Here is a 26,843-nt window from a genome sequence, read left to right on the forward strand (position 1 = left end):
CACAGGGGTCCAGAAGCCTTGACCTTGGGGCTTGTCAAGAGAGCTGGCTTGAGTAGGAGCAACCGTGGGTGCTGTTTCTGACTTCTGTGACTGGCAGGGGTGTGGCTGTGCTTGTAAACGGGGAGATGGAAACCCCTGTCTCTGTTCTCCCCCCCAGATCTATGAAGTCCTGAGCGTGATTCGGGATATCGGTGCGATCGCCCAAGTCCATGCAGAGAACGGTGACATCATTGCAGAGGTACAGCGCTTTCCTCTTCGTGCTGTCTTCATGACCTACAGGGCGAGCGGTGGGCTTGGGAAAGGGAAGGCACTCTGTAGCCCAGCTGCAAGGAGGGAAAAAGCAGGGTGACCCGGTGCCACTGTCCTAGGGCCCGGGGCTGGCAGTCTCACTGGCAGCACGGATGTTGGTGACATGCACCTTCCTGTGTTTTACGGGACTCTCCGCCTGTTCCCTTTCCACAGAGGAGCCATTTCTCCCAGTGCTGGCACGGAGCTGCCTCCAGAGTGGGCGGGATGGGTGACCCCAGCAGATATTTGACACTGTGGCCCAGAGCTGGGCACACATGGGGTTTCAGCATCCCAGGGGAAGAGCTGAACACACTTGGGAGCTCAGGTAGGGCTGGGGACAATGAGGTGAGCCCTTCTATTCCCAAGGTCCTGGGATGAGGGCTGAGCAGTTAGAAATGTTGTTTTTTACATCTTGCCTGAGTAACTTTTTGGGTCAAAGATCTCTAGCCATCAGACCCATGTGTAGTCCAGCTCTCACTGATGGCCTGGCTTTCTTTCAACCTTGCAGGAACAGCAGAGGATCCTGGATCTGGGCATCACGGGCCCCGAGGGTCATGTGCTGAGCCGGCCTGAGGAGGTGAACATCTTTTGAATGGGACACGTGACTCAGTGTCCCCTGGGGGCTGCCAGAGCCACATAGAACCCACTTCTCGTCGAGACTGGGGCTTCTCAGGATCTGAATTTGGGCCCTCTGAGAAGTCACAGGTTACATGTGTGGGTGTCTACATAGGCAATGTGAGGTCCTCGCCTGAGCTGTGGAGGAGAGCCGTGGGGGTTGTTTAGCCTGGAGGCTCTCCCTTGTGTCTCTGAGCCGCCACGTCCTTTCTTGGGTAGACACAAACAGCTTCTTAGTAGCCTCCTGCAATGTGGGTTTCGTGGTTCATAACGTGGGGCCTCCAGAATCTCACCATTGCCAGGACATCGTCACGGGGATCTAAAAGCTCTTCTAAATTGCTAAATGGCATAAAGAGAATGGTCAGTTTTTCCATGGTAGGTCTGGCCGGGATATCAGCAGAGAGGGGCAGACGATCTTCCAGACCCAGAGGGATCACTGAGAGCAGGAGCACGCAGGCTGAGAGTCACTGTCTTGGATGGTTAGGCTTGTGAGACAGAAGGGAGGTACTCACATCTTACATGCTGGGGAATCTGTTTTTTTAAACTTAGAATCTGTGACCTTTTTGGAAATCGGCTCCTTGATGAAAGGCTCTGTGGAGGTCAGGCTTTTGTGGACCTGGTCAGCTCTCAACAAAGAGAATGCTGGATGTCTCATGGAAACAAACAGACTCTTCTTACAGGAGAGAAGTGACAGGCAGTGATAGTCCTCAAGGAGCTGGCTGTTGGCTTTAACAGTAGGATTTTTCCTTGTGGCAACAGGTGGAAGGAGATGCTTGATCAGAGGACTATGAATGGGACCAGTGCCCGCAAAGCACAGAGCTTGAGAACGGGAGGTTCCCTCTGGCCCTGGGAAGGGTTCAGTTTCTGACCTGTGGTGCAGGGGCCACCGGCTCCCCCTAAGAAGAAGATAGATTTGTAAGGGTTTGGAGACCAAAGGTGCCATCAAGATTATCCGCGTTGGGGTAGGAGGGCAGGCTATCTATAGCTTTTTTCCTCTGACTTTGGGGAAGAAGTGAGGCTGGAAAAGGAGAAAGAAAGTCAGAAAGAGGCCGGAAAAAGAGAAGGGGGAGGAGGCCCTTGGAATGTCCTGCACACAGAGGATTTGTATTTCCTTGTCCTGCCCTTCTTCCTGCACATGCGCATGCACACAGACAGAAACAGACAGACACACACATAGAGACAGAGCCACAGACATACACACACACCAGGGCACCTTCCTCTTGTCAGCTGAAGGACAGAAACTGCGACATTTCCAGTACTGTCCGGTCCCGCTCCAGGCCTTAGGGTTCCTGTCACACCATCCAACCTTCCACGCACACTAGAAAGCCGAAGGGCTGAGCTGGGGCCAGCACATGGGTGAAGGGGGGTTGAAGGTGACTCTTGTGGCCCCTGTGTGTGCTGTCGCTGGGGCTGGTAGACAGGGACTTGGGGAGGAGCTGATCAGAGAAAGAGGGCGATGGTCCCTGTAGCTGATGTTCAGAGTACCGAGGCTGGCTTTGTACACCAGTGTGTACATGTAACATGTACACACACGTGTACACATGTATACACGCATACTGGGAATGCTCACCCTTGGATATTTGCACGCATGCACTGTGTGCGCGTGTGCACACAAACACACACTCGGGAGCCCCAGCTCACCGTAAAGCCGGTGGGCCCCTGTAACCAGCGATGACACCTGGCTCAGAAAGTGTGCTCTCCCCTTTGTCCAGTTGTCGCAGTTGCAGGTGGGGGAGAAGGTGTTGCCCTCCGAGAAGAGCCAGTGCCACTTACCTTGTTTCACGAGGCTACTTCTGAGAGCCAGACTCTTGTTGAACTTGTAAGAGCCTTCCTGGGGGCTTGCTTTCCTCTCCTTCTGTCTGTCCTAGTATCCCCAGATCCCTGCAGACTTAAACACAGGACGCAAGCCCAGGGTTTGTGAAACGGGCAAAAGCTATTGGAGGAGAGTTGTTCTTGTTGCTCTTTTGACCGCTAAAGTCAAACCCGTTCTTCCACGATCAGACACAGGAGGTTTCCCTTGTAGCAGTTGTTGCGTGGAGAATTTCGGGGTCCCCAGACGTGGATTATTAGGCCTCCTTTGGGGACTGACAGGTCTGGAGTGCTCCAGTTTGAGGAGCTCTGGGCTTTTGGGCAGCACTCTGTTGTCTCACGAAAGGCTGTAGTGGGTGCTTTCCAGGGTCCCCTGCTTCTTAGCTGATCAGAGGCTCCCTGTTGGCCCCGCATTTGGTTCTTCCCCTGAGCAGATGCACCCTTAAGGACAGCCCCTTGAGCCAGCAGGCATGAGCCGCCACCTTCTCCCGCAGCTCCTGGTGATGACTTTTCTGTTTGTTGCTGGGCATCTGTCATGTGTTAGACCCTCTGTGGATAAAAAAGAGAAGAGAGCAGGAGCTTGAGCTGGGCAGGGCAGTGAGGGAGATCCAGCCCGCTTGCCAGAGGCAGCCGTTGACCTCATATGAACATGTCCTTCCTTCTCGGTGTCGTCCCCTGTCGCCACATCGTGGTGGTTAACTTGGCTCGGTTCTCCCCAGGCCCAGCTGGGAAGATTGAGAGGAGACACCTCCGGGGATGTGGAAATCTAGAAACTGCCTGGCCGCCCGGTGGTGCCCCGTGTGCATAATGACTGGGCCTGCTGGGACAGCAAGACAAATGAGGAGGGGATTGAGGATGAGATGGGGAGGAAGAGACAGGTGGAGAGTAACTAGGAAGGGCAGACTGTGATGGGCTCTGGGCTGAAAGACTGGCATCAGGGAAGAAAGTGGGAGACTAGGGGATGAGGGTGACAGGGACAAAATATCATTCCCAGAGAAGGGAACTTTCCAGCTGGGCCCTGTTGGAAGTGCGACTGGGGTATGAGACATGGAGGACTGGGCGTGCGAGGGTGTGTGGTGTACAGACACTACTGTGTATTCTGATTGTCTGGTGCATACTGACACTGTTGTGTGTTCCTAGGCGAGTGGCTGTCCTCTCTGGATCTTGGGGTGCCTGACCTTAAAAATCAGCAAGGCTGGATGACCCCTCCAACCCCTTGATAACTCTGCTGAGATAAACACAATAAAAAAAATTTTGAGCTGTAATACTATTTTCACAATATTTCAAGTGGGTGTTATTTAAATCCATTCACTGCGTGTAAGAGGCATGTACAGGTACACACAGAAGGGTAAATGTGGATCCCTTCATGGTTCTGGAAGGAACCCAGAGACTTGGGGTTTAAGTGACCTCTTTCCATGAGGTAACCTTGTAGTCAGGCCTGTGCCCTCACCGGGGCATGTGCTGTGGCAGGGGAGGGGTCAGAGCTCACCTCACGGGGGATGAGCAAATCCACACAGGGCCCCGGGATGCCCATCCTTCAGGGCCCCCCATAGAACTGGCACTTTCGCTCCATTTACTTCCTAATTGGTCTGATTTCACATTCCAGTTCACCCAGGACAGTCCCAGCCCATGCCCATTGCTCCCATGCTGTTATTAATAGTGCCTCTGTTCACTTTCAGAAGTGTTGGTGTTGGGCCCATTAATTGGGTTAGTCATTGGCACCCCTGGGAAGCCGTGAGGCTTCTAGAAAAGTCCTTTCCGTGCTTCACACTGTGGACTCTTGAAGTGACCTCAGAGATTCCGACTGTCCCTCCTCTGTGCTGCCCCTGGTCAGAGGCACTTTTGTTGTAACTGGAGTCAGGGAGAGGGAGGGCGGGTGGCTCAGCTATTCCAGGAATTAAAAACATTTGGAGGTTTAATGAACTTTTGCAAGAGCCATTTGGTTTGCCTTTGAATTTTGAAGCCTCTCTCTTCACATAGCTGATGCCCAAAAAGGCCAACGTGAATGAAGTTGTCTTCGTTTATTAAATTAGATTACCAGTTAACACCATTGTAGAACTTCAGCTCTTGGTCAAGCTCCTGAGGAAGCTTGGTTGGCTAAAATAATTCAGTTAGGAGCTCAGCTACCACTTAGGAAAAGTAGAAGCTCGCTTTAAATGTTAACATACAATAAAGTAATTTATTTGCTCAGTAAACATTTTGGGGCGACCGCTGTGTACCAGGCACTACACTGGGGCACAGAAGATACAAAAAATCTGAGTTGAACCCAGCCCCTTGGTGTGAGGTGTTGAAGTCACAGCTTCTGCCAGGATTTAGGAGGGAACAAAAGGCTTTTTGAGAGCCATCATTCTACCATTGCATGGGCTCTGCACTTGTCTGTTCTAACACATATATCTGTAGAGTATACCTTGAGCTCAGTAGTCTTACTTGGCCAGGTAGTCAGAAGTAATCACTGGGTCCTCTGGGTTATTAGTTGTTGAAGCATCAGGTTTAAGGAATCATGAATTGGAACAGCTCTCCTATCCCGCACTGAGGGTCATACCAGCCTGTGCAGCCACAGACATGTTACTCATACTGAAGACCATGGCTTGCCGCAAATCTGCCTGCTCCCAGAGCCATGTGAGGTCACATTGCTCCTTGGGTCCCATTTGTGGGTGTCGGATAGAAGCCCAGCACAAAAATCTCATCCCTGGATGGCTTGACTCAAGACCCTGCAGCCTAGAAGGAATGCACTGACTTGGGGGCAATCCCTTTCCGTGCCCGGTGGTTTTCTCAGAGGAGCAAGCATTAAAAATCACCTAGAGCTCTTAAAACCCACATTCTGGGTCCCATCCCCAGAGTTACTGCTCCGTTGGTTCCGAGAAGGGCCGGAGAGTCTGCATTTCTTATCAGCTCCCGGCTGATGCTGATGGTGTAGGTCTGATGGGCACCATTCCAGCCACTCACAAGGTCTCTGAAGGAATTGCCCCATCATTTCCACCCACCTGTTTTGAGTGACCCTGGGAAAGTCCCATCCCCCTCCTGTGATGCTGCTCAGGGCAGAACCCTGAGGATGTGGTAGCTTCTCATTCCTCTCGGCCTCCCTTGGTGGGTTGAGGGTGCAGACTGGGCACAGCTCTCACATCCACGTGCTCCTCTGCAGGTCGAGGCCGAAGCTGTGAACCGCTCGATTACCATCGCCAACCAGACCAACTGCCCCCTGTACGTCACCAAGGTGATGAGCAAGAGTGCGGCCGAAGTCATCGCCCAGGCCCGGAAAAAGGGTGAGTGTCGCCTTACCGGCTGTCTGACTGCAGGCAGGTTCGCGAGGGAGGCAGGTGGCTCCTTTTCCAGATCTGCGTGCCAAGTGGGCTGTGTTCATCACGTTCCAGCATTAACCTAATTACCACCGAGCGAGGCGGGGAGCTCCAGTTTCTCCGTCTGTTCCACGGCGGCCGCGTCGTCACCGTCTATTTAAAGCCGCGCACAAAGAGTGGGTGGGTGGGCACATTTCCCTCCCGTCCCCGCTCCCACAGACAAGTTAGCCTTGACTCGATGCAGTCCCCATAAACTAGGCACGCAGATGGCGTCCTTCTCATCTGCCCCAGAGTCCTTCTGGAGAGCATTCCATTGCAAAATGAGTCCCTGCTCTGTGGCTGGTAGTGATTTCTGCCCGGGTGAGTAAGACAGTGTTGTGAGGGTGTAGGGCAGAGCGTTTTGCCCCCGGGCCCTCCTCATGTCTAGTTCTCTGGGTGCTTGAGTCGCTCCCTGTAAATTTATATTGACCTATTCGGGGCTGAGGCTGGCACTTTGTCAGCACTACGGAGCCCATTGAGAAGGTTCTTGGGAGCTAGTTGACTAAGTACAGCCTCCCCTGCTGCTTCTAAAGGCTGGTCCGTGGCACCCCTTATACGTTATGAATGCAACAGACCTCTCTTGTCATCTGCCATGGACTGTGAGTTTTGAGTCCTCACACCACCCACGTGTCCTGGGCTTGGGAGTCCAGGTTTGTGGACAGCCCAATGGCGCCTGGTTTGTGAGGGTGCACGTCCTGGCCTCATCATTTCTCTCCTGATCTTTGTCTGGCTTTCTCCTGGTCTCTCTTTCTCTCTTTCTGTCCCTTTATCTCTGTGTTTTTTTTTCTCTGCCAAGAAGGGAGCGGTGTGACCTTTATGCTTCTGTTTCCAGTTTTCTGCGGGATGTGATCACATGCAGAAGGACCGTAGAAGTCCTTCAATGGTGGGTGACTTGGTGCGAGTCCTAGAACAGATTGCTCAATGACCACTGAGTCAGCTTGTCCCCAGAGATGATGGCTTCCAGACGGACCCAGCAGTTCCGTGCCGGGGCTCCTTGGAGCTCTCCCAGGGGCCTCTGCCCGGAGGCTTGGCCACGCACGGTTGCTGTGTTCCTATCCTCCTGGACACGTGCCCTCTCCTGGCTGCTAATAGGAATTGCCTTTTTGAAGTAAAGCTACAGTCACTGGAGTAAGGCATCTACTCAGAATCAGCGTGGAGTTGTTTTCTGTGAAATGCTGTGGATGATCTCTGTCAGTGACCCTCCCTCGCCTGGGCCCTTTGTCTTTCTGGGCACATGTTTGCTTCAGCCTCAGCCCCCAACACTGATCACAGAACCGCTGCTTCCACGGAGCATGGGGACAGTTGGCACGGTGTCTGGAAAGAGGAAGTGAGTGGGTAGCTTTAGTTATTTTAGGAACCATGCTGTACCCAGATGATGATAATAAGCAAAGAGTTAAGAGTCTCCTGGGGCATAGAGCGTAAGGCATTTTAACATAATTTTAATATAATTTAACGTTCCATTTAACAGAATGGAAAACCCGAGAACCTGCTTTCTGATTCAGACTTTTCACTTGTCCAAATAGGAGGGCGGAGGAGTCAGTCTCTCATGAGAACCTGGCCCTGGCGGGTGGCACCAGCCCTGGTCTGGGGCTCAGAGTGCTGGCCTGTGAGCTAGCTTGGCGGGCAGCTCAGGGGCTTCTCCTTCCCGTGCCTCAGTTTCCTTACTTGAAAAGGAGAGATGGAGTATGTTACTGGAAAGTCCAGCCCCGCTCTAATACTCTCACCTCAGTGCCTGATGAGTCCCTCTGTCATCTTTTGGACTTTGACCCTGTGTGTATTGGGCAGCGAGCACTAAGAAGGGACTACTTTGGTCTGTTCCAGAACCTTCCACCTGTAAGTCCTCAGTGTGGTGCCTACATCACGGTTCCCTCAGTGGCTTTTTGCATTCCAACTGACCCCCTGTAGTCTGTGGAACCCTTTGCTTTCCTTGGGCCTGAGCTGCCAGAAGGGAATTTCCGGTGCATTTGGGTGCTAATGAGCAAGGATGAGAGATCCTTGCTTGCTTGTTGGCTCTTAAGGCTCTTTCCATCTTGTTGGAACTTCATCATAACAACTTTGGGAGGCAGCCCGGGCAGGAATTCTTGTGCTTTGGTTTACTTTGCAGCTGAGTAAACCGAAGCTCAGAACTAGTGAGTGGTAGGATTGGGCTTGATTGTCAGGTGCCTGACTTCAGGCCCAAAGAGCCACATGAGTAGCTGAGTTACCTTCATGTTTTGAGATTATTTTTAAATGAGCAGTGTTGGGATGTGTTGGGGTTTAGTTTCTTTTTTTCTTTCTTTCTTTTTTTTTTTTTTTTTTAAGATTTTATTTATTTGACACAGAGAAAGAGAGCATACAACCATGGGGAGCAGCAGGCAGAGGAAGAAGGAGAAGCAGGCTCCCCGCAGAGCAGGGAGCCCGATGTGGGTCTCTATCCCAGGACCTTGGAATCATGACCTGAGCTGAAGGCAGATGTTTAACTGACTGAGCCACCCAGGTGTCCCCATTGGGGTTTTGTTTCTTGACAAACCTGGTAGAAACTTGAGCTTGTCACCTAGTAGAGTTGTGTGTAATACAGAAGCAAAGATTCCCAAACAACCAAGAAGGAAATAGGATAAGGTTTTATTACACATTTGCGCTCTGGGATCAGTGTGTCCTGTCCTGGATCAAATCCCAGCTTGCGTGCATGAGGATGTGATGCCGGGCAGTTCCCATACCGTCACTAGATCTCATTTTCTATGAGGGCAGGGGCTAGCGATAATGACTTATCTTGTAGGGTGAAGATGGCACCTAACAGAGGTGATAGACGTACAGATGTTTATAATAACTCCCCACCGTTCTCATGGTCAAAGAGTAAAGGGTTGGTTGGAAGTATAGCAAGGATGCCTGCTGATCTAGGCTAGGGGTTTTCTGCTAAGGATTCTAGCACTCTTCCAGTCCCCAGTGGCAGGTGGTAAGGCACTGCCAGTTTTCTGCTGCTCCTTGTCTTCATCTGTAAAATGGATAGATGAAATCTTCATTTATTCGGCAAACTTTTATTATGTGATCCTGCAGGCTTTTGCACTGGAGGCGAGACATGGTCCCAGCCCTTAGCTCCTTTCTCATTGGGATGGGACACTTGGATAGAAAGTCATAATGGGAAATGCTCAGTTGCACGCCAGGTATGGTTAGAACACACAGAGGAAGGGGCCAATGTTTACAGACATACCCCATCTGTCTCAGGGAGATCAGGCTGCATAAGGGGACTCGACATTTCTCTACAGTGGGAGCGGTTGAAAGACCATGATTTTATGTCTTCTTAATGCCCATGTGCTTCTCCACCTAGAAGGCTGCTGGTCCTAAGTCTGAGACAGGAGGTATATAGGCTAGTGAGGATGGGAGATGACCGTAAGTGAGAAGATATTCTATGTGCACTAGATGCAGTGCGACCACCTGCCGTCCTCCCATCTCCCGGAGAGACAGCGTCACTTGGGCTGTTCCCTCTGTGCTGTGCCCATCAGCAGGACTACGTATCATCCACCCCATTCTGCAGATAAGGAAATGAAGACACAGCCTGGAAAAAAAATATTTGGGGCATTTTTTCCTCTTCAGAAGAACTTAGACATTGGTCAATTCAGTAGGCTCATTTCGTGGAAGAGAAGTTAAAATGCAGAAAGTAAATATCTTGCCCCAGGTCATCCAGCCCATGGTTCCGGACTCCTGGCCACCTTTTTCCATTGAGGGTCCAGGGTGGGGATTTCTCTAGAAATGGCTCCCTCAGACTCCGCTTTGTCCGCGAATGGAATCTAGCGCGGCTGCTGGTGCCTTCTGTGTAGGAATGGTAGTGTGTCAGCTGTGCCTGATAACCTCATCTGACAGATGTCCTTCTCCATCCTCCTCGCCCATCCCTGTAACTCAGAGGCGGAATTGTTTAGAACATCTGGTGACTGCTGAGGCATGTTAAACCCTGGGAACCCAAACTGGAACCAAAACTTCCTATGCCCTGTGGGTCAATTGGAATGACTCCAGCGTCATGAGAAACTTGTGTTCGTGGGGCCCGTGAGGACCACCCCAACTTGGGGATGAAGCCTTAGCATTAAGTTAATTCACAACTTAATGATCTTGACATATGGGTTGGCTTGTGAATGTCATAAAATCTCACCAAAATCTGGGTTAGGGCTCTTCAGAGAAACAGAGCCCATATATGTATATGGAGAGGCAGGGAGGGCGGGGGAAGAGAGGGAAGGAAGGAGAGAGAGAATGAGGGGCAGGGGAAGAGAGGGAGAGAGAAGCAGACTGGTCTGAAGCAAGAGGCTCTCAGGGTTGTTGTGGGTGCTGTGAGGTCTGAACCCAGGCAGGCCCGCAGACTCGGAAGATTCGAGGCCGCAGCCCGAGCCCGAGCCCGAGCCCGAGGCTGTCTAGAGGTGGACTTCCTTCCCAGTCATGGCCCTTGCCAGGCTGGGAGTTAGTGCCGTGTTGTCGTGTAGCCACTTGCAGGATGAGACTCCGGGGTTGGTTTCCAGCCATCTGAACTCTGAGACTACCAGAGATAAGGCTCTCTTTCAGGGCAGATGTGGAAACTTTGTGTCATTTCTGTAGCACTCAGGCCTGGAGTCTGAATCATTGGACTCATCCTTTTCTTTCCCCACTTTGCCCAGTGTCATTAGGAAGAACCAGCCACTCTTGTTAGGCTCAGTTTGACAGAAATGTTCTAAGGAATCAAATCCATGGTCAACCCAAACTTAGCCTCTTCTGAGAAGTATTTGATAGGGGAATCCAGTGGTGATATTTTGTGCATCTCTGTTGACCCAACACGCCATGGACTGGTAGTGCTGGTTATCTGTGGAGAGCCCCTCGGCTGTTGAATTCTGGCTGTGGGCTCTCTGAGAGGAGAGGGAGAGTGGCTGTGTGTGTGTGTGTGTGTGTGTGTGTGTCCCTGTCCCAGTTGATTTTTTTTTTTTTTTTTAAGATTTTTATTTATTTGACAGAACGGAGATCACAAGTAGGCAGAGAGGCAGGCAGAGAGAGAGGAGGAAGCAGGCTCCCTGCTGAACAGAGAGCCCGATGCGGGGCTCCATCTGAGGACCCTGAGATCATGACCTGAGCCGAAGGCAGAAGCTTAACCCACTGAGCCACCCAGGCGCCCCCACCCAGTTGATTTCTTACTGCGCTTTTGTGGCTGCATTTTGAAATACATACACATGGTTTCCCATTATTTGTACTCTGGATTTGTTCTCCTGCTTCCCGTTCATGGGAAATGACCTAACTGTCAGAGCCGGGAGCTGTCAAACACTTCTAAACCCCAGCCTCCCATTTATTCTCCACGGGTGCCCTCAGGCCCCGGGCTTCTGGTGAATAAACACCACTGCCAGGGCCTCACAGTTCCCGTCCATGCTTGAGGGCCTGCCAGAGGCTGGCTTGGGGTCACATCCTTCAGTTCAGACTTTGCCTGGAGAAGAAGATCACGAGGGTCTGACTACTGCCAAGGACGAGTCAGCAGTGTGTTTGGAGGAGTGCGTGAAGGCAATTTCAGCTTATTTCATGTTTTATTATCATTGGGAGTTCTCTCTGGCACGCACTTTAGTGGGGTCTGTGGCCTGACGGAGGTCCAAAAGCTCATCCACAGCTCCCTTCCATATAGGGTTTATAAAATGGGAGAGGTGCCCTGGGAAGGGACTCAGCAGCCCTTAGGACAGAGTGGTGGAGCCCCGTCCTGGTGGTCCCACATCTCCCTGGAGGTGGAGGTCCCCTACAGGACGGCTTAACGCCTGCGCTGCCTTTGGGGGCTGAAGAAAAGAAATCGACCAAGAGCCAGCAAGGACCTCTGAATCCCTTGGAATGTGAACAGGCCAGAGCAGACATGAGCCACAAGATGCCTCCCTCCTTCTCCAGGATCCCCATCTTAGTTCGGCCCTGGGCCAGGTGTCCTGCTCGTCCTCAGTCTCAGGAGGCAGGTTCTGGTGTGCGATGGCCTTGGAGCTCTGACCCCGTGCTGGGCTTCCCGGGCTGGGTGGCGGGGAGGCTGCTGGCCGGGTTCACCCCTTTGTGGGGAACTGCGAGTTCTTGTGCACAGAGAGGACGGGACTCAACTCCCCAGCCTGATTTGTATTTCACAGAAGGGCCACGGTGGTCGAGGGCACTCACAGTTGTGGGATCCAGGAGGTGTTACAGGAACCAGATGCCCCTTGTACGAAAGTTTCAGGGAGAGGAAGAGCAGGTACTAGTTACCGGAAAATGTTTATGCTTGCCCATGGATCTTCAAAGAAGGTCTGACCACTCTTGTTCTCTGAGCGTTCCGCTCTCTCAAACCTATTCATGTCCACAGAACCAGGAAACCTTTAGGGTGGGATCCTTTGGTTCCCTAATGACTGGCAGAGACCTCCCCCTCTGTGCTCAGGCAGTAGTGGGACCTCCAGACCCGGCTGGGTCAGAAGGTCCCGCTGAATGTGCAAACCAAAAGCTGGGAGCCGGAGGTCCCATGAGAGCCCAGGGCCCAGCGCTGGTTTGCTTAGCCATTTGCGTTTAAAAATGGTGCTGGCAGCAGCCAAGGCCTTCTCATTGTGCAATGTTCTTCCACTTCGGGGTGAGCTGGAGCCGTTTGTGCAGCTGCCCAGCTGGCTCCTCGAGACCAAATCCTGCCTGGGAGGCTTTGAGTGGATCAGGAACTCCAGAGCGGGTGATTCTGAGCTTTGGCCCTGTTCTGCCTGGGGGGCTTCCTGCTGTGTGAGGCTTTCCTCTGGGTTCTGTAGTCTGTGGGCCCTCCTGCCTGGGATTGTTACTAATTTCCTCAGGCGAGCTACGCTCCCCCAGCTGGAGAGCTGCTCCTCTGTAAAATTCCTGAGGCTCCAGCAGCAGGGAGGGTGTTATGGTGTATTATCAAGAGAAAAGTCCTTGGAAGAGGCTGGGGAGAGGAAAGGAGGTGCATTCCTGACTGGGAAGTGTTTGGCCTTGAGGGCCTTGTGTTTGGAGAAGCGGGAACCCTGTGGGGGTTGCTGTGGGGGTGAGTCAGCCATGTGTACGAAGGGAGAAGCCGAGGAGAGGTGCATTCCTGATAGTGGTTAAGGCTGGCTGAGGTCAAATTCCGGCACTGATGCCCTCGATTATGTCCTTTCATGAGTGTGAAACACATTTATTGAGTGCCTACTGTGTGCAGGCAAACTTCTTTTCTTAGGAATTGTCCCATCAGGTGGAGAACCAGAAAATTCAAAATTGGGTGATGATTGGATTATTGGAGGTGAAGACCCGGGTGGGTTGTGGACGGTGCTGAGGAATGGGTGAACTTTGATACGAAGCTGGATGAGGAAGGGCATTAGGTGCTTCCTTGGAAAGTTTGTTTCAATCTTGAAGGCAGGAGGGCTGCTTAGGAGGAGTTTATGCAAGAGAATGGTGTGGGAAGATCGCTCTGAAAGTGTCTCAGGGAATGAGCAGGGGGGTGTGGAAGAACTTGGAGAAAGCAAAAGCAAATCTGAGCTGTGATTGGGAGGCTGCGTCAGAATGAGCCAGGGAGCAAGGAAGAAGGCCTGCTGGAAGGGAAGGAATGTGGGGTGACCACGGAAGGATGTATTTAAGGTGTCGAAGCACTGGCATTCAGTGGCTTTGGGATTCCCAATTTTCTGGCTTGCACTGGAACAGAGAGGAGGACACGATTTGATGTTCTCAGATGATGTATTAAGTTAGACCAAGCTTTTGGAAACACTAACATTTCAGCAGTGTAACTCTGCAGGGTCCCTCATTTCTCAGTCTTGCCAAGTCGGCTGTGCCTCTGCTGGCTCTCAGGGACAGTGGCCCTCATGTAGTGATTCAGGGATCCACTTTGTTTCTTGGACCCACCCACAGGGCTGTAGACAGGTTCCCAAGTGTTTCAGCCCACTGGTCTCAGGTCTAACTTCCTCGCTCAGCCCCAGAGCCAGAATGGGCAGTGCAAAGGGGGGCAGTGCAAAGGGAGGCAGTGGGGCAGTGTTGGGAGAGCTGAGAAGTGTTTTGTGAGCTGCGAGGTTCAGTTTGAGGTGGAGGGATGGTCCCGTGGATGGCCCCAATGAGAAAGTCTGGATGGCATTTGGGACTGGGTGCTTGGTTGAGCAGGAGGTTGTTAGTAGGCATGGGAATCAGCAGTTTTAGAGGTAGAAGAGTGGGGCCCAAAGGAGGAGTCTTGGGGAGCACACTTTGGGTGGTGACTTTGGCTGGTGAGGCTGTCTGGCCATCAGTGTCCTCACCTGCGAGAGGGCACCGGTGCCTCCTTGGAGGGGATGGCAAGAGCCCGCAGACCGCAGCCAGGCCAGCAGTGATTCCCACCGGGGGGGTTTCCTTCTTGCACTGTATCGTGAGCACTCAGCCTTGTCTTTCTGTTGTCAGGAACCGTGGTGTATGGTGAGCCCATCACCGCTAGCTTGGGGACTGATGGCTCCCACTACTGGAGCAAGAACTGGGCCAAGGCCGCTGCTTTTGTCACCTCCCCGCCCCTGAGCCCTGACCCGACCACTCCGGACTTTCTGAACTCCTTGCTGTCCTGGTGAGTCTTGGTGACCCGGTCACGCTCCCCATTCCCAGCCTCTCCCCAGACTGGCTGACCCATCAGGGTACAGCCTGGTGGGCAGAAGCAGACTCGCACACAGAGAGACCTTTGTTCTCAAAATTCAGATTGTAGAGCGGGAACGGGGCATTATCGCACTGACGTTGTTCTTCGGGGAAAATCCAGATAAAACCTGTGCCATCTTGAAAGTCAACCAGCGAGGAGAGGTATCAGAAGGCTTCCAGTGTGGTCCTGCAGCACCCAGAGATTAGATACCTCACGGAAGGGATTTAGATACACAGCAGTGTTATAATGAAGCTCCAGGACCGGGTTGCCTCCTCCTCAATGTCCTGTCTCCTGAGGCGGGAGGATAGGCTAGTTCAGAAACTTCCGGTGGTTTGGCAAATTAAAAAAATATCTGTCCAAGGGTGACTGGACGTTAAAGATCAGTTAAAAGCTGGCTGTGTGTTTTCCTTCCAGCGGAGATCTGCAGGTCACTGGCAGTGCCCACTGTACATTCAACACTGCCCAGAAGGCTGTAGGGAAGGACAACTTCACCCTGATCCCTGAAGGCACCAATGGCACCGAGGAGCGGATGTCTGTCATCTGGGATAAGGCTGTGGTAAGGAATAGGGGCCTCGCTCATGGACTGATGTCAGCTTGACCCTGCCTCCTCGTCTCACGGTCGTAGGTCTCACGGAGGCCTTGAAATGGCAGTGGAGAGAATTCTAGAAGCTGGTACTTGTGTGACAGTATTTTTCCAGTTTGGGAATCCCAGACAGCTCCTTAGAGGTCATTTCCTCCTAAATATTACATATGTATTTATTATCGTTGTCCTCTGGGTCAATGGAGACTGGGGGAAAAAAAAAACAAAGACAAAACCAACACAGAGACTCTTTAAAATAAGGACTTTTTTGATCACTCAGGAAAACACTTTTTTTTTTTTTAAAGGTTTTATTTATTTATTTGACAGAGAGAGAGATCACAAGTAGGCAGAGAGTCAGGCAGAGAGAGAGAGAAGCAGGCTCCCCGCTGAGCAAAGAGCCCGATGCAGGGCTCGATCCCAGGACCCTGAGATCGTGACCTGAGCCGAAGGCAGCGGCTTAATCCACTGAGCCACCCAGGCACCCCTCAGGAAAACACTTTTTTAGCAACCTGGTGACCAGTGTCAGGCAATCTTCCGCTCTGGGAAATGGACTCCGTTTCCTTAAAACTGTCTCTTCGGGCTCTCTGGAGTTAGCCTTTCTGCCTACTGCAGGCTTCTGGCAGGCTTGTTTTGAATGTCCACAAACCTTTCGGGGGTCCTTTGGGCTCTGATTTGCAGTGTTTTAAAACGTATTAACACAACAGGTTTTTCTGGTTCTCAACGATTTCTTTAGATTATGGAAATAATATATCCTTATTCCAAAAAGAGTAGGGAAGGGAGTAAAAATCCCTCATCACACATCTTTCAGATAAATGCAATGAACATTTTTGACAAACGTCCTTCCGGGTTTTGCCGGTGTAAGAGCACACGTGTGTGTGTGATATGTATGTGCATGAGTGGGTAAGTAACACTGGCATCATCTATACTCTTTTGTGGCGTGTTTTATGAAAACAGGATATCATGAAAATATCACCACTTCCTGAAATGTTCCTGAAGAACTTGGTCTTTGGTAGCAGTAGATTCCATCTTAATGCTGGTCTATAATTCATTTGTCATTCTTTGAATGTTCATATTGTTTTCTGATTTTTTTTTTTTTAACTGGGATGAACATCTTGTATACACATCCTTGGACAGATCTTTAATGATGCTTGTAGGTGAAATTTCTAGAAGTGGTATTCGTGGGTCAGAGGGTATGTATATTTTTGAGGCTGTTTATGCCGACTTCTGCCACCAGGCCCAAATTGGTATTATCACCAGCAAAACATAAGTCTTTTTTTTTTTTTAAGATTTTATTTATTTATTTGACAGACAGAGATCACAAGTAGGCAGAGAGAAGGTGGGGGGAGCAGGCTCCCTGCTGAGCAGAGAGCCCGATGCGGGGCTCGATCCCAGGACCCTGGGATCATGACCTGAGCCGAAGGCAGAGGCTTTAACCCACTGAGCCACCCAGGCGCCCCAAAACATAAGTCTTACTGATCTGGCTGGCAAATTTGTTTTACACTTAATTCTTCAGTTACTGATTACAGTGAGTTTCTTTTTCATGTCCTTAATTCGACATTTGTCTTTCTCTCTCTTGATACCTGCTCGTTTCCTTTGCTCATTTTTCTACAAGCTTCAGAGCGGGCTCCTTAACTCAGAAACAGACAGTCATTTCCTCAGAGTTTCTATCTGAAGGGAAGAGGGAGACAAGCGGTAGAGACGAGGAGCTGCAGGGAAGGCTGTGAAGAGACCGGGGCTGGCCCCGACGGGATGCCATGGACAGCCAGACACTGGCCTAGGACCTCTGACTGGGCCAGACTGGAAGCCAAGGGCTGCACCATGGTTGTGAAAAGACCAGTCTTTCCAGCCAAGAAATGTTTCCTGAAGAGCCCGTGCTTCATTTTTTTTTTTTCTTAACTTTTTACTTTGAAATATTATTAGATTCAGAGGAAGTTAACAAAGACAAGACAGAGGGGTCCTGTGTACCCTTCATCTGGTCTCACTGATGCATGATTATGGCACCATACCCAAGCCCACAGAGTGACAGTGTTGCAATGTTCGCATTTGGTTCTGTGTCATTTTGCCATACATAGGGTCATGTAACCACCTCCAGAGTCAGGACCCAGATTTCGTCCATCGCCACGAAGATCCCCACCTTTTGCTGCCTTGTGCTAGTCGCACTGACCCCCAGTCCCTGGAAGAATCCTCACCTTGTCCCTTGTCTGTCCTCCATCTCTGTAACTTGTTATTTTGAGAGTGGGCTAGAAATAAAGCTGTATGGTATATGGCCTTTTGAGATTGGTTCTTTCACTCTTTCACTCTGAACAATGGCCTTAACATCCATCCAAATTGTTTTGTGGATCTAATGCGTGTTCCTGCTTTTGCTAAGGAGTGTTCCACCCCTCAGCCTTTTAACTTGCTTTTGGGGTGTATGTGTGTGTCGTACTCTTCAGGTCACTGGGAAGATGGACGAGAACCAGTTTGTGGCCGTGACCAGCACCAATGCAGCCAAAGTCTTCAACCTTTACCCTCGGAAAGGCCGCATTGCTGTGGGATCTGATGCTGACCTGGTCATCTGGGACCCCGACAGTGTCAAAACCATCTCTGCCAAGACCCACAACAGCGTAAGTCCTGTTAACTGCATGGATTCAATCGCGAACGAATTAGAGTCCCAGAAAGGGACTGAGGGAGGGAGAGTCCCAGAAAGAGCTTGCTGTGATAGGAATGAACTTTTTCCCAGGGTATATTATAACTTATAATTTGCCGGGGGGAAAAAAAAAGCTATCTTCTTATCTTTGGTCAGGACAGTAAGACTATTCCTCTTCTCAGCATTTTGGAGTTCTTTATAGGTAGAGCTCTCTGTCTATAGACCTTCAGAGCCTCCAAAGTCATGCCAAGATGTCAGAAGCTTCTAGAAGCCAGGCACTGCCCCATTTTAATGGTGGAGGGCAGCACCTTTCATGGCAGTGCCTGCCACAGTGGACCCACAGCAAATATTCAGATGCCCATTGGGCACTTCTATTCTTTTAAGCCACTGCATTCTCATGTCTGTGTTCTAGATAAAACCCCTCAATGACAGATGCTCTTGTGGTCTTAAAGGAATGAACTTTGAGTTGACTTTTTCCCTCCCTCCCTGTTGGCTGGCTTAGCTTCCCAGTATAGTCTTACCGCTACACCTATGTGTAACTTAGATCACAACCTTTTGGGGATCTAGAATGGCCTTGGCGGGGAGAGCTCCTAGGGTCCTGCCCAGTGAACATATGCATTAACAACACTGTCCCATTTACTCTTCCTGGGGCCTTCTCAGTAAAGAGATGGCACCAACACCACAGTTGCTTGGTGGGAAGATAGGAAACGGAAGCTTTGAGAGCTTATGTGACCAGTCGGCTGTTATATGGCTATTTTGTGGTAGAACCAGAACTAGAACCCCCAATTGTCCAGGGGTCTTCCCTAGCAGACCACACATGCAGCCTCTTGGGCAGGCTTAGACGGAGACAATGCTTTCCCTCCCTGGCAGTCCCTTCTGTAGAGGGGATGGGTGAACGGGGCTCATTATTTAAGCTGTGGGTGACCTAGCTAAGGGGTGTGCATGTGGAGCCCTTACCGTGGCAGGAGAGAGACTGTGAGGAAGAGAGGATTTGAGGAGACAGAGTCTGCCATTCACGCATCACTCCCAAATTTTCCCGACTGATAGCACTGCCCTGCCTCTCCTTCCAGGCAGCCCCATGTAAGAGAAGTGCCTCTGATCTGTCCTTACCTGATTGATTCAGAGAGTCCACACTAAACACATTTGTGCAGCATTAATCATCCGGGAAAATACAAATGAGAGGGTTTCCCAGCGTAATACGGTGTTTCATACTACTGGGCTAATTAGCTTTAATTTGGAGCATTTAGCTAACTATTACTGAGCCCGTTGCTAGAAGCGTCTGCCTGGGCTTTTCAGGCATCCAGCCAGATGAGTCATTTTAGGGAGCCCCAGGGTTGGATGTAGGTTAAAATTGTCTATACCTGGTGAGCAACGCAGCTTCACTGCCTTGCGGTTTGGCGGAGGGTCGGGTCGGTTCTGTATTCCCTGAGCTGTGACCCAACCATTGGGCTTGTTAGTTTGTTAGTTTAAAGTGACGTAGATTCATGGGGCTGATTCTTCCCATCTTTTACAAAATGGGGGATGGCTCAAAATACTTTTAGTCATTTGTGATCTGTCGTTTACAGGCAATTAAAGTCAGCCTAGGCGTGTTGCAATGCCTCTGTCATTAAAGAGCTCGCAGTCCTATTGTGTAAGGACAGTAGGAAAAAAACTAGACCGTGGATGACTGGACATTTCCTAAATGCCTGGTCTGTGCCAAATACTGTGCTGGATGCTTCTGTTCCTTTTATTTCCTTGAATCTTGGCATCAGTCCTGTGGGGCGGGCTTTATCCTAGGGAGACAAGGAGCTGTGAGGGACTTGTCCAAAGTCACACAGCCGGGGTATGGCAGACCCGGGATACGAACCCAGGGCGGATGGCCCCACATCCAGGGTGGTCGCCAGTCCTCCATTAGGGTGCAAGAAGAGCTTGTTGGAGTGTAGACACAGGTGCGGAGTAAAAGATGGGGTTTGATGGCCTCAGGGTGACACACACCCTGTCCGAGGTCAGAGATGACAGGACTCTGACAGTGTGATCTACCCGTGTATGTTGCTTTCCTGTTGTTATATTCACGTAGGCCTTGGGGGAGAGGCAGATGGAGAACCTGTAGTTCTGAGGCAGGATTCAAGTGACCTACTCAGAGTTCTACACACAACTCCTGGATTTCACCAAATCTGAGATGCCTTGATTTGAAGCTATTCCCTGAGTTTGTATGCCACCATGAAAGAAGACGCACCACTTTGAGTCTACTATGAGACTCCTTTAGGGCTCGCCTGTGCTTCACATAGGACAACTGAGAGGCGATTCTGTCCTGGAGCGGGGCGGGGGCGGGCAGAGAATCCTGTGTGCCTCGAAACATCGGCATTTTGTGCCGAGCAGGCAGAATGTCTCCTGAGAGGCTGAGCTGCAAGCCAGTCCTCCCGCATGTTGGTGGTGTGAATTCCTACTGCCACAGCAGTCCACAGAAATGTTAGGCTGAGCAATTGATGTGAAATGGCCTCAGCATGGTCACCCCCTAGGCCGGTGGGAAAAGCCAAGCTAGAACCTGCCAGCAGAGCTCATTATATTGCTGTGAGACATGGCACTGATTCCAGGCATAAGTGTCTTCAAATGGATGAAAAACTGTCCAGACTTGAGGACACACACTCTGGTCCCAGAGTGCATGTATGGAGCCACTCCCCCACCCCTTCTTTCCTGCAGGTGCGTCTCTGCCTCACTCCTTAGGTAACTTCCAGATGATTCTCTGGGGTCTCGAGCAGTGCCAACAGCCTTTCCCTGCTGTCTTTAACCAATAACACGGCATTCTGACACTGAATGTGAGCTGTGAAGCCAGCCCAGGGCTTCCCCATCCTTCTGAGCCACTGTGCCAGGCAGAAATGTTCTCCCGAACTGCACTGTCCCATCGCAGCTCTCTCTTCACCAACTGACCCCTGAATGCTGATAACCTGTCTGACTTTCCCCAGAAAGCCATGCTGCTTTCTCTGGTGAGAGCTTCCCTGTGAATTCTCCAGCCACAGTCATTCGTGCGCAGGAGCAGGGCAGGCAGGAAGAAGCGCAGGGCATTGTGGAACCTGGGAAAGGAGCACGGGGTGAATCGAAGCTGGGGGTTGGGACTGGTGCCTCCTCTTTTCTGTTGCCTTCTTCTGCAACAGCAGACTGACATGCATGCAAAGATCCCGCCTGTCTTCCAAGAGGAAGCCCGGATATGTCACCCTGCAAAGCCTGAGGCTAGAAGGATAGCTTCATGGTTCTGGAAGTTAACTAGACGTCAACATGTCATTGAAGGCATTGGCTCGAGTTCCCACAGGCTTTTCACTCAGGGACTGCCATTGAACCTTGTTGCTAACAGATTGAAAACCAGGAAAGCCAGTGGGAAAACCTGCTCATGGATGGCCCCATTTCAAAATTTAGAACTTGGTCAGAGAAGATCTTTACAAACCCTCATGCTTTTCCACACAGTTTTTCTGTTCAGCTGTTTTCCCCCCAGAGTTTTGAGAGGCAGGGAAAGATAATTCTAGACAGGAAAATGAAGACAGAAAGATTAAGTGCCTGCTGGGGTGTGCATTCGGGACAGGGCCTTTCTTTTGTCTGTGAGATCTTGGGCAGGGTGTATGCTAAAGTTTTCATGCTCTCCCTTCCTAGTCTCTCGAGTACAACATCTTCGAGGGCATGGAGTGCCGTGGCTCTCCACTGGTGGTCATCAGCCAGGGGAAGATCGTCCTGGAGGATGGCACCCTGCATGTCACTGAAGGCTCTGGGCGTTACATTCCCCGGAAGCCCTTCCCTGATTTTGTTTACAAGCGTATCAAGGCGAGGAGCAGAGTGAGTACCTTTGATCTTACAAAGTGTTTTTATTGTGGGTTATGTTCAATTCTGTACATGCCGACTAAGCACTTTGAGTTAGAATATTGAGAGGAGGAGGTGGAGGAGTATGGAGGAGAGGTGGCTCACGAATAAGGGATACATGATCTTTTTATTTCTGGAGCTCAGAATACCAGTAGACGAGTCAGGTATGTCCATAGCCAGCCAGAATGAAGTAAGACTGGTGTGTGCTGGGATGTATAGTGGTTCAGAGGAGGTAGCCACTGCCGAGGAGTCCTAGGGAAAAGTGTCATGGGGAGAGGGCATTTCGAGTTGGGTTTTGAGGATTAGGTAGGAGTTTGAGAAGTCAAAGAAGGGAGACAAGGAAGTTAGAATGTCATGAACAGGGAAGATGTACAGTGTTTTCAGGGCGTGGTAAGGCACTGGTACTTGAGGACTGTGAGGCAGAGAATGGACAGAGCTGTGAGGGAATTACAGAGAAAGTGAGATTGAAAAGAAGTTTGAGTGCCTGATCTTGAATGTGAGCTCAAATCTCTTCACAACATGTTTGGAGTTTTGAACTTGGGTGTAAGTTAAAGTGCCTGTGGGGGACAATGTAAGAGACGTTAGTCAGTTTTTGTAGAGTAACCAACTACCCATGGTCCATCTTGGGGGAACTTCAGCCTGGAGTGGTGGGGGCTGGCTCCTCACTGACATCTGTCCCCACTCTATGTGTCCATAAGGGGAGCCCTCCATCCCCACATCTCACTGGCCTGTCCTAACTGCCGTTCCTTCCCCCTTCAGAGAGTTGCCTGGGAGATGTCCTCTGTGAACGTGGCCTGAGTCAAGGGGCTCTTGTGTTTTGCAGCTGGCAGAGCTGAGAGGGGTTCCTCGTGGCCTGTACGACGGACCTGTGTGTGAGGTGTCTGTGACACCCAAGACTGTCACTCCGGCCTCCTCGGCTAAGACATCTCCTGCCAAGCAGCAGGCCCCACCTGTCCGGAACCTGCACCAGTCTGGATTCAGTTTGTCTGGTATGGTTATGGTTTGGTTGGGCCCGGTTCCATGGGACCTTTCTCACTGAACCAGCAAGGCTTGTTTTTTGTTTTGTTCCTCCAAAGATTTTATTTATTTATTTGACAGAGAGAGAGAGCCAGAGAGCACAAGTGGAGTGAATGGCAGAGGGGGAGGTAGAAGTAGGCTTCCCACTGAGCAGGGAGCCCCTTGTGGATCTCGATCTCAGGACCCTGGGATCATGACCTGAGCTGAAGGCAGATGCTTAACCAACTGAGCCATCCAGGTGCCCCAAGGCATGCTTTCGTTAAAGGGGGGAACTGGGAAGGAATGATGCTTATGAGAAATACTAATATCCCAGAGATGTAATTCCTACAAAATGACCAGTTGGGTCATTTCGGAATCTTGACGTGAGTTTACATCACATACAACGTCATGATGTGTATACTCTGTATATATAGAACTTGATGTAGTAAGAGGACATTTCTCCAAAGTCTCGTGACCATCCTAAAAGAGGGTGTTGTGGTATTTCAGAACTCTCTTTGCCCCTATGTATGCAGCACATCGTGGTAGCTCAGCTTGTGGGGTCTGGAGCTTGAATAGTTTGACTCTGTAGCCAGACACAGCTATGCCTCAGTCCCTTCATCTATAGAATGGGTAGAAGAGTAGTGGCTACCTTGTGGGACTGTCAGAAGGGTTAAACAAGTGACCATCCATGTAAAGTGCTCACAGCAGAGCCATTTGATAGTTGTTATTTGTGTGATGTCAGCAAAGGTGAGCCGTCCAGATTGTCAGGCTTCCTTATTTGAAACTTGTGCTCCTCCATTTGGTCTATGGCTAAAAGCCTTCTTTTCAAGCTCCCTGAGCCACAGATAAGTATCCCACCCTCTATGGGACATTAAAGAAACAGTTAATCTGATAGGTTTTTTTTTTTTCCCTTGTCAAATATGCTGGGTTTCAGAAAATTACCATGTATAATTCCATCTGTGGGTTACCAATTTTCAAAAATTTTATTATTTTGGTTTTTTATTTTTTTAGAGTGGGGAGGGACAGAGGGAGAGGGAGAAAGAGAATCTTTTTTTTTTTTTTAAAGATTTTATTTATTTATTTGACAGAGATCACAAGTAGGCAGAGAGGCAGGCAGAGAGACAGGAAGGGAAGCAGGCTCCCCGCTGAGCAGAGAGCCTGATGCAGGGCTCGATCCCAAGACCCCAGGATCATGACTTGAGCCAAAGGCAGAGACTTTAACCCACTGAGCCACCCAGGTGCCCCGAGAAAGAGAATCTTAACAGGCACCACATCCAGTGCAGAGCCCGTGGGGCTTGATCTCAGGACCCTATGATCATGACCTGAGCCGAAACCAAGAGTTAGAGACTCAACTGACTGAGCCACCTACCTATGAGTTTTCAAAAAATTTTGAGAAGAACAAGCGCTAGTTTTGTCAGAGAGTGAAATGGGCATAATCATGTCTGTGCTCTTTTATCTGACCGGGCCATTCCAATCTAGGGAAGCATCCTCACTCTTATTCCTGGTTACACAGCAGAGGTACAGAGTTGGGGGAACAGAATGCTGGAGAGAAGGCTGTAGAAGCCTTCAGAGAAGCCATGCAGTCTGACTAACAAGGACACGGGCAGGCTGCAGTCTCAGTCAGTCTCCAGCTGGTGTTATTTTATATACACTTTTACTCTTTCAAGTGAGGGACCCAACCAGCATTCGCAGGGACTGCTTTACAGGGTCGGTGATTTCTTTGGCTACCTTAGGCAGGTCCCTTTTTTGCAGTTTAAACTTGCAGTGAGGTTTTGGGAGAGGGACTGAGACTGGGCCTAGCCCTTTTTCTCCTGGGCTGTGCTGTTTTGGTTTAGAGGGGGAACTCCTGTAACTGCCCCCCGCCTCATGTGACCCTTTTTGACCCCCATCCCTGTCTCCTCTCCAGGTGCTCAGATCGATGACAACATTCCCCGCCGCACCACCCAGCGCATTGTGGCTCCCCCTGGTGGCCGTGCCAACATCACCAGCCTGGGCTAGAGGCCGGCCCACAGCCTACTTGGGGATGGGGGATGGGACACCTGAGGACATTCTGAGACTTCCTTCCTTTTTTTTTTTTTTTAAGAGCCTGTGATAGTTACTGTGGGGCAGCCAGTTCACGGGGCTCCCTCTTGGGCCCTGCACTCCGTCCCTCACCCGGAGTCACTGATTTTGCTCACCCACTTCCCTCTACACCTAAGGAATATCACACCCAAGTCTACCCACCAGCCCCACACACGGAACTGCATCCAACACTCAGACATGCGAAACAAAGCAAATCACAACGAGGGCGTTTTTCATCTCTAACCTCTGTTGTACTTGTTACCATCTTCCTTTTCATGGGGGGAGGGGGGTGGGGTGGGGGGAAGATAAAGTGAATTGCCCAGAGCTGCCTTTTTCTTTTTAAATTTTGAAAAGTTTTCTTCATGGGTCTGGGGAGAGGGTGGGTGGGGAAGGGGGGAGAGTAGGTTTTTGTTTATTTTTTTTTCTTTTTACATACTAAATTGGGACGCCTAATTCACTATTAGTACAAGGGGTTTGAACTGGACATCCTAATGATGCAATTATGTAACCATTGAGCTGCTTCAGGGTGGTTGGCAGACTCGTGTCCCTCCTGAGAGGCTCCAAAATGTCCGCATTGCATTCCATCGTCTTCTGCGTCAATTGTTGATAAAGGCAGGTTTTCTTTTGGCCTAGATTTTGCTGCAGATTACATTTCTCGAGGATTCTCTTCTCCTTTCTTAACATCTTTTCTGCTCTCTCTCTCTCTCTCTCTCTCTCTCGCTAGCTTTTTCATTCATGACTGTTTTCACGTCTGTCTCTTTCTTTGTGTTTGCTTCAGCCCTTGTCTCCGAGACCCATGTTTTTTCCCCCGCTCCCCTGTGTCTTCTCAGATGACCAGGTCCCTTGTCTTAGCGTGGTCGTAAGAACCTGCCTAGAAGGGTTTGAGCTTTGTCACTGCAGCCATAGTAATATGCTTTCCTAGTCCACACACGACTGGTGCTACCCACCCACCCCCACCAGGATATGCGTTTGAGTTCGGGATGCTTCCGGGTGCAACGGAAGGGCTGAGCTACTCACACTCACCTGTGGGCTCAGCATAGAAACTCGAACAGTACTGAGATGTTGCAGAAACCTGAGGCTATAGGACATAAGTTTTTGCCTCTGTGCAATGCTAACTAACTAAAGAAAAATGCGGTCAAATCTGTAAATTGAGCGCCATGACCCAAGTGAACCAGTCATCCTGGAGCCAGCCACCAGCTCAGTGTTGAGCTGGTGCAAGTCTGACCCTGGGGCCTGCTCTTTCCTGGCTAAAAATATCTTTTGGGATTCCAGAGCACTCCGGGGCTTCTCACTTCGGGGCAAAAAATATTTTCTTGTTCAATTATTTTGGGAGATGTCATGCAGTACTTCTACACGAGATACATTCCAAGACCCCCAGTGGATACCTGAAATCACAAATAGTACTAAACTTGATATGTATTGTTTTTTTTCCCATATGTACTTGTGATATACTTTAATTTATAAATTAGGCACTGTAGGAGGTTAACAACAACAATAATAAAATAGAATAATTGTAACAATATACGGTAATAAAAGTGATGTGGATGTGGTCTCTCTTTCTCAAAATACCTTATTCCATACTCACCCTTCTTGGGATGACGTCAGCTGGTAAGATGGCTATGTGATGGGATGAAGTGACGTGAATGAAGTAGGCACTGTGACGGGCGGCAGCTCCTGCTGACCTCCTGACAGTACGTCAGAGGGAGGAGCACTTGCTTCTGGACGTTGGTTGACTGCCAAGAACTGAAGCCTCCAAAAGCAAGACCACAGATGAACAGGACCTACCGTATAAGGAGGCCTAATAAACTCAGAAAAGCCTTGGGAAATTCAACTTAGAGTCCATCTTACTTTGTGACAGGGAACAGCTGTTGAAGGAGTAATAGGTCCCGTCAGAGCTGTTGTGGGGAGAAGATCTTACAAATCGAGCATGTGGCCCCCATAGAGACTGCAGGTGACCTTGTGTCCACATCCCCGCCCTTGTATCCATGACACTTCCCGCTAGCTGCCTTCGTGTTGGGCCCTGTCTTTGCCGATTCGTGTTGCATTTCCTTCCAAACGCGTTTACAGGTTCTCTTAAGCAATGTTAACGTTTGCAGGCTTTTACTGAACCAAATCTGCTTTCGTAAAGCATAACACGGAGAAGTAGGTCACTTACATCACACTCGTCTCTCCACA

General features: G+C 50.3%; 1 protein-coding gene across 2 annotated transcripts in view; it reads left to right on the forward strand.

Annotated features, from left to right (window-relative positions):
• Positions 1-24,896, forward strand: part of LOC111153851 (dihydropyrimidinase like 2) — a 118,276-nt gene extending 93,380 nt beyond the window's left edge. For both annotated transcript variants that reach the window (XM_022513121.1, XM_022513129.1), the window contains exons 6-14: positions 158-238; positions 797-865; positions 5,855-5,975; positions 14,358-14,514; positions 14,995-15,136; positions 17,593-17,763; positions 21,408-21,587; positions 22,435-22,600; positions 24,514-24,896. In XM_022513121.1, the coding sequence (XP_022368829.1) occupies positions 158-238; positions 797-865; positions 5,855-5,975; positions 14,358-14,514; positions 14,995-15,136; positions 17,593-17,763; positions 21,408-21,587; positions 22,435-22,600; positions 24,514-24,605 (1,179 nt within the window). In that variant the 3' untranslated portion in view covers positions 24,606-24,896. The remainder of the gene's footprint in view (positions 1-157; positions 239-796; positions 866-5,854; positions 5,976-14,357; positions 14,515-14,994; positions 15,137-17,592; positions 17,764-21,407; positions 21,588-22,434; positions 22,601-24,513) is intronic.
• Positions 24,897-26,843: the final 1,947 nt, after the last annotated feature.

Source organism: Enhydra lutris, unplaced genomic scaffold, assembly GCF_002288905.1.
Source record: "Enhydra lutris kenyoni isolate GAN:26980312 unplaced genomic scaffold, ASM228890v2 scaffoldscaffold3, whole genome shotgun sequence".
In the NCBI taxonomy this organism is placed as follows: Eukaryota; Metazoa; Chordata; class Mammalia; order Carnivora; family Mustelidae; genus Enhydra; species Enhydra lutris.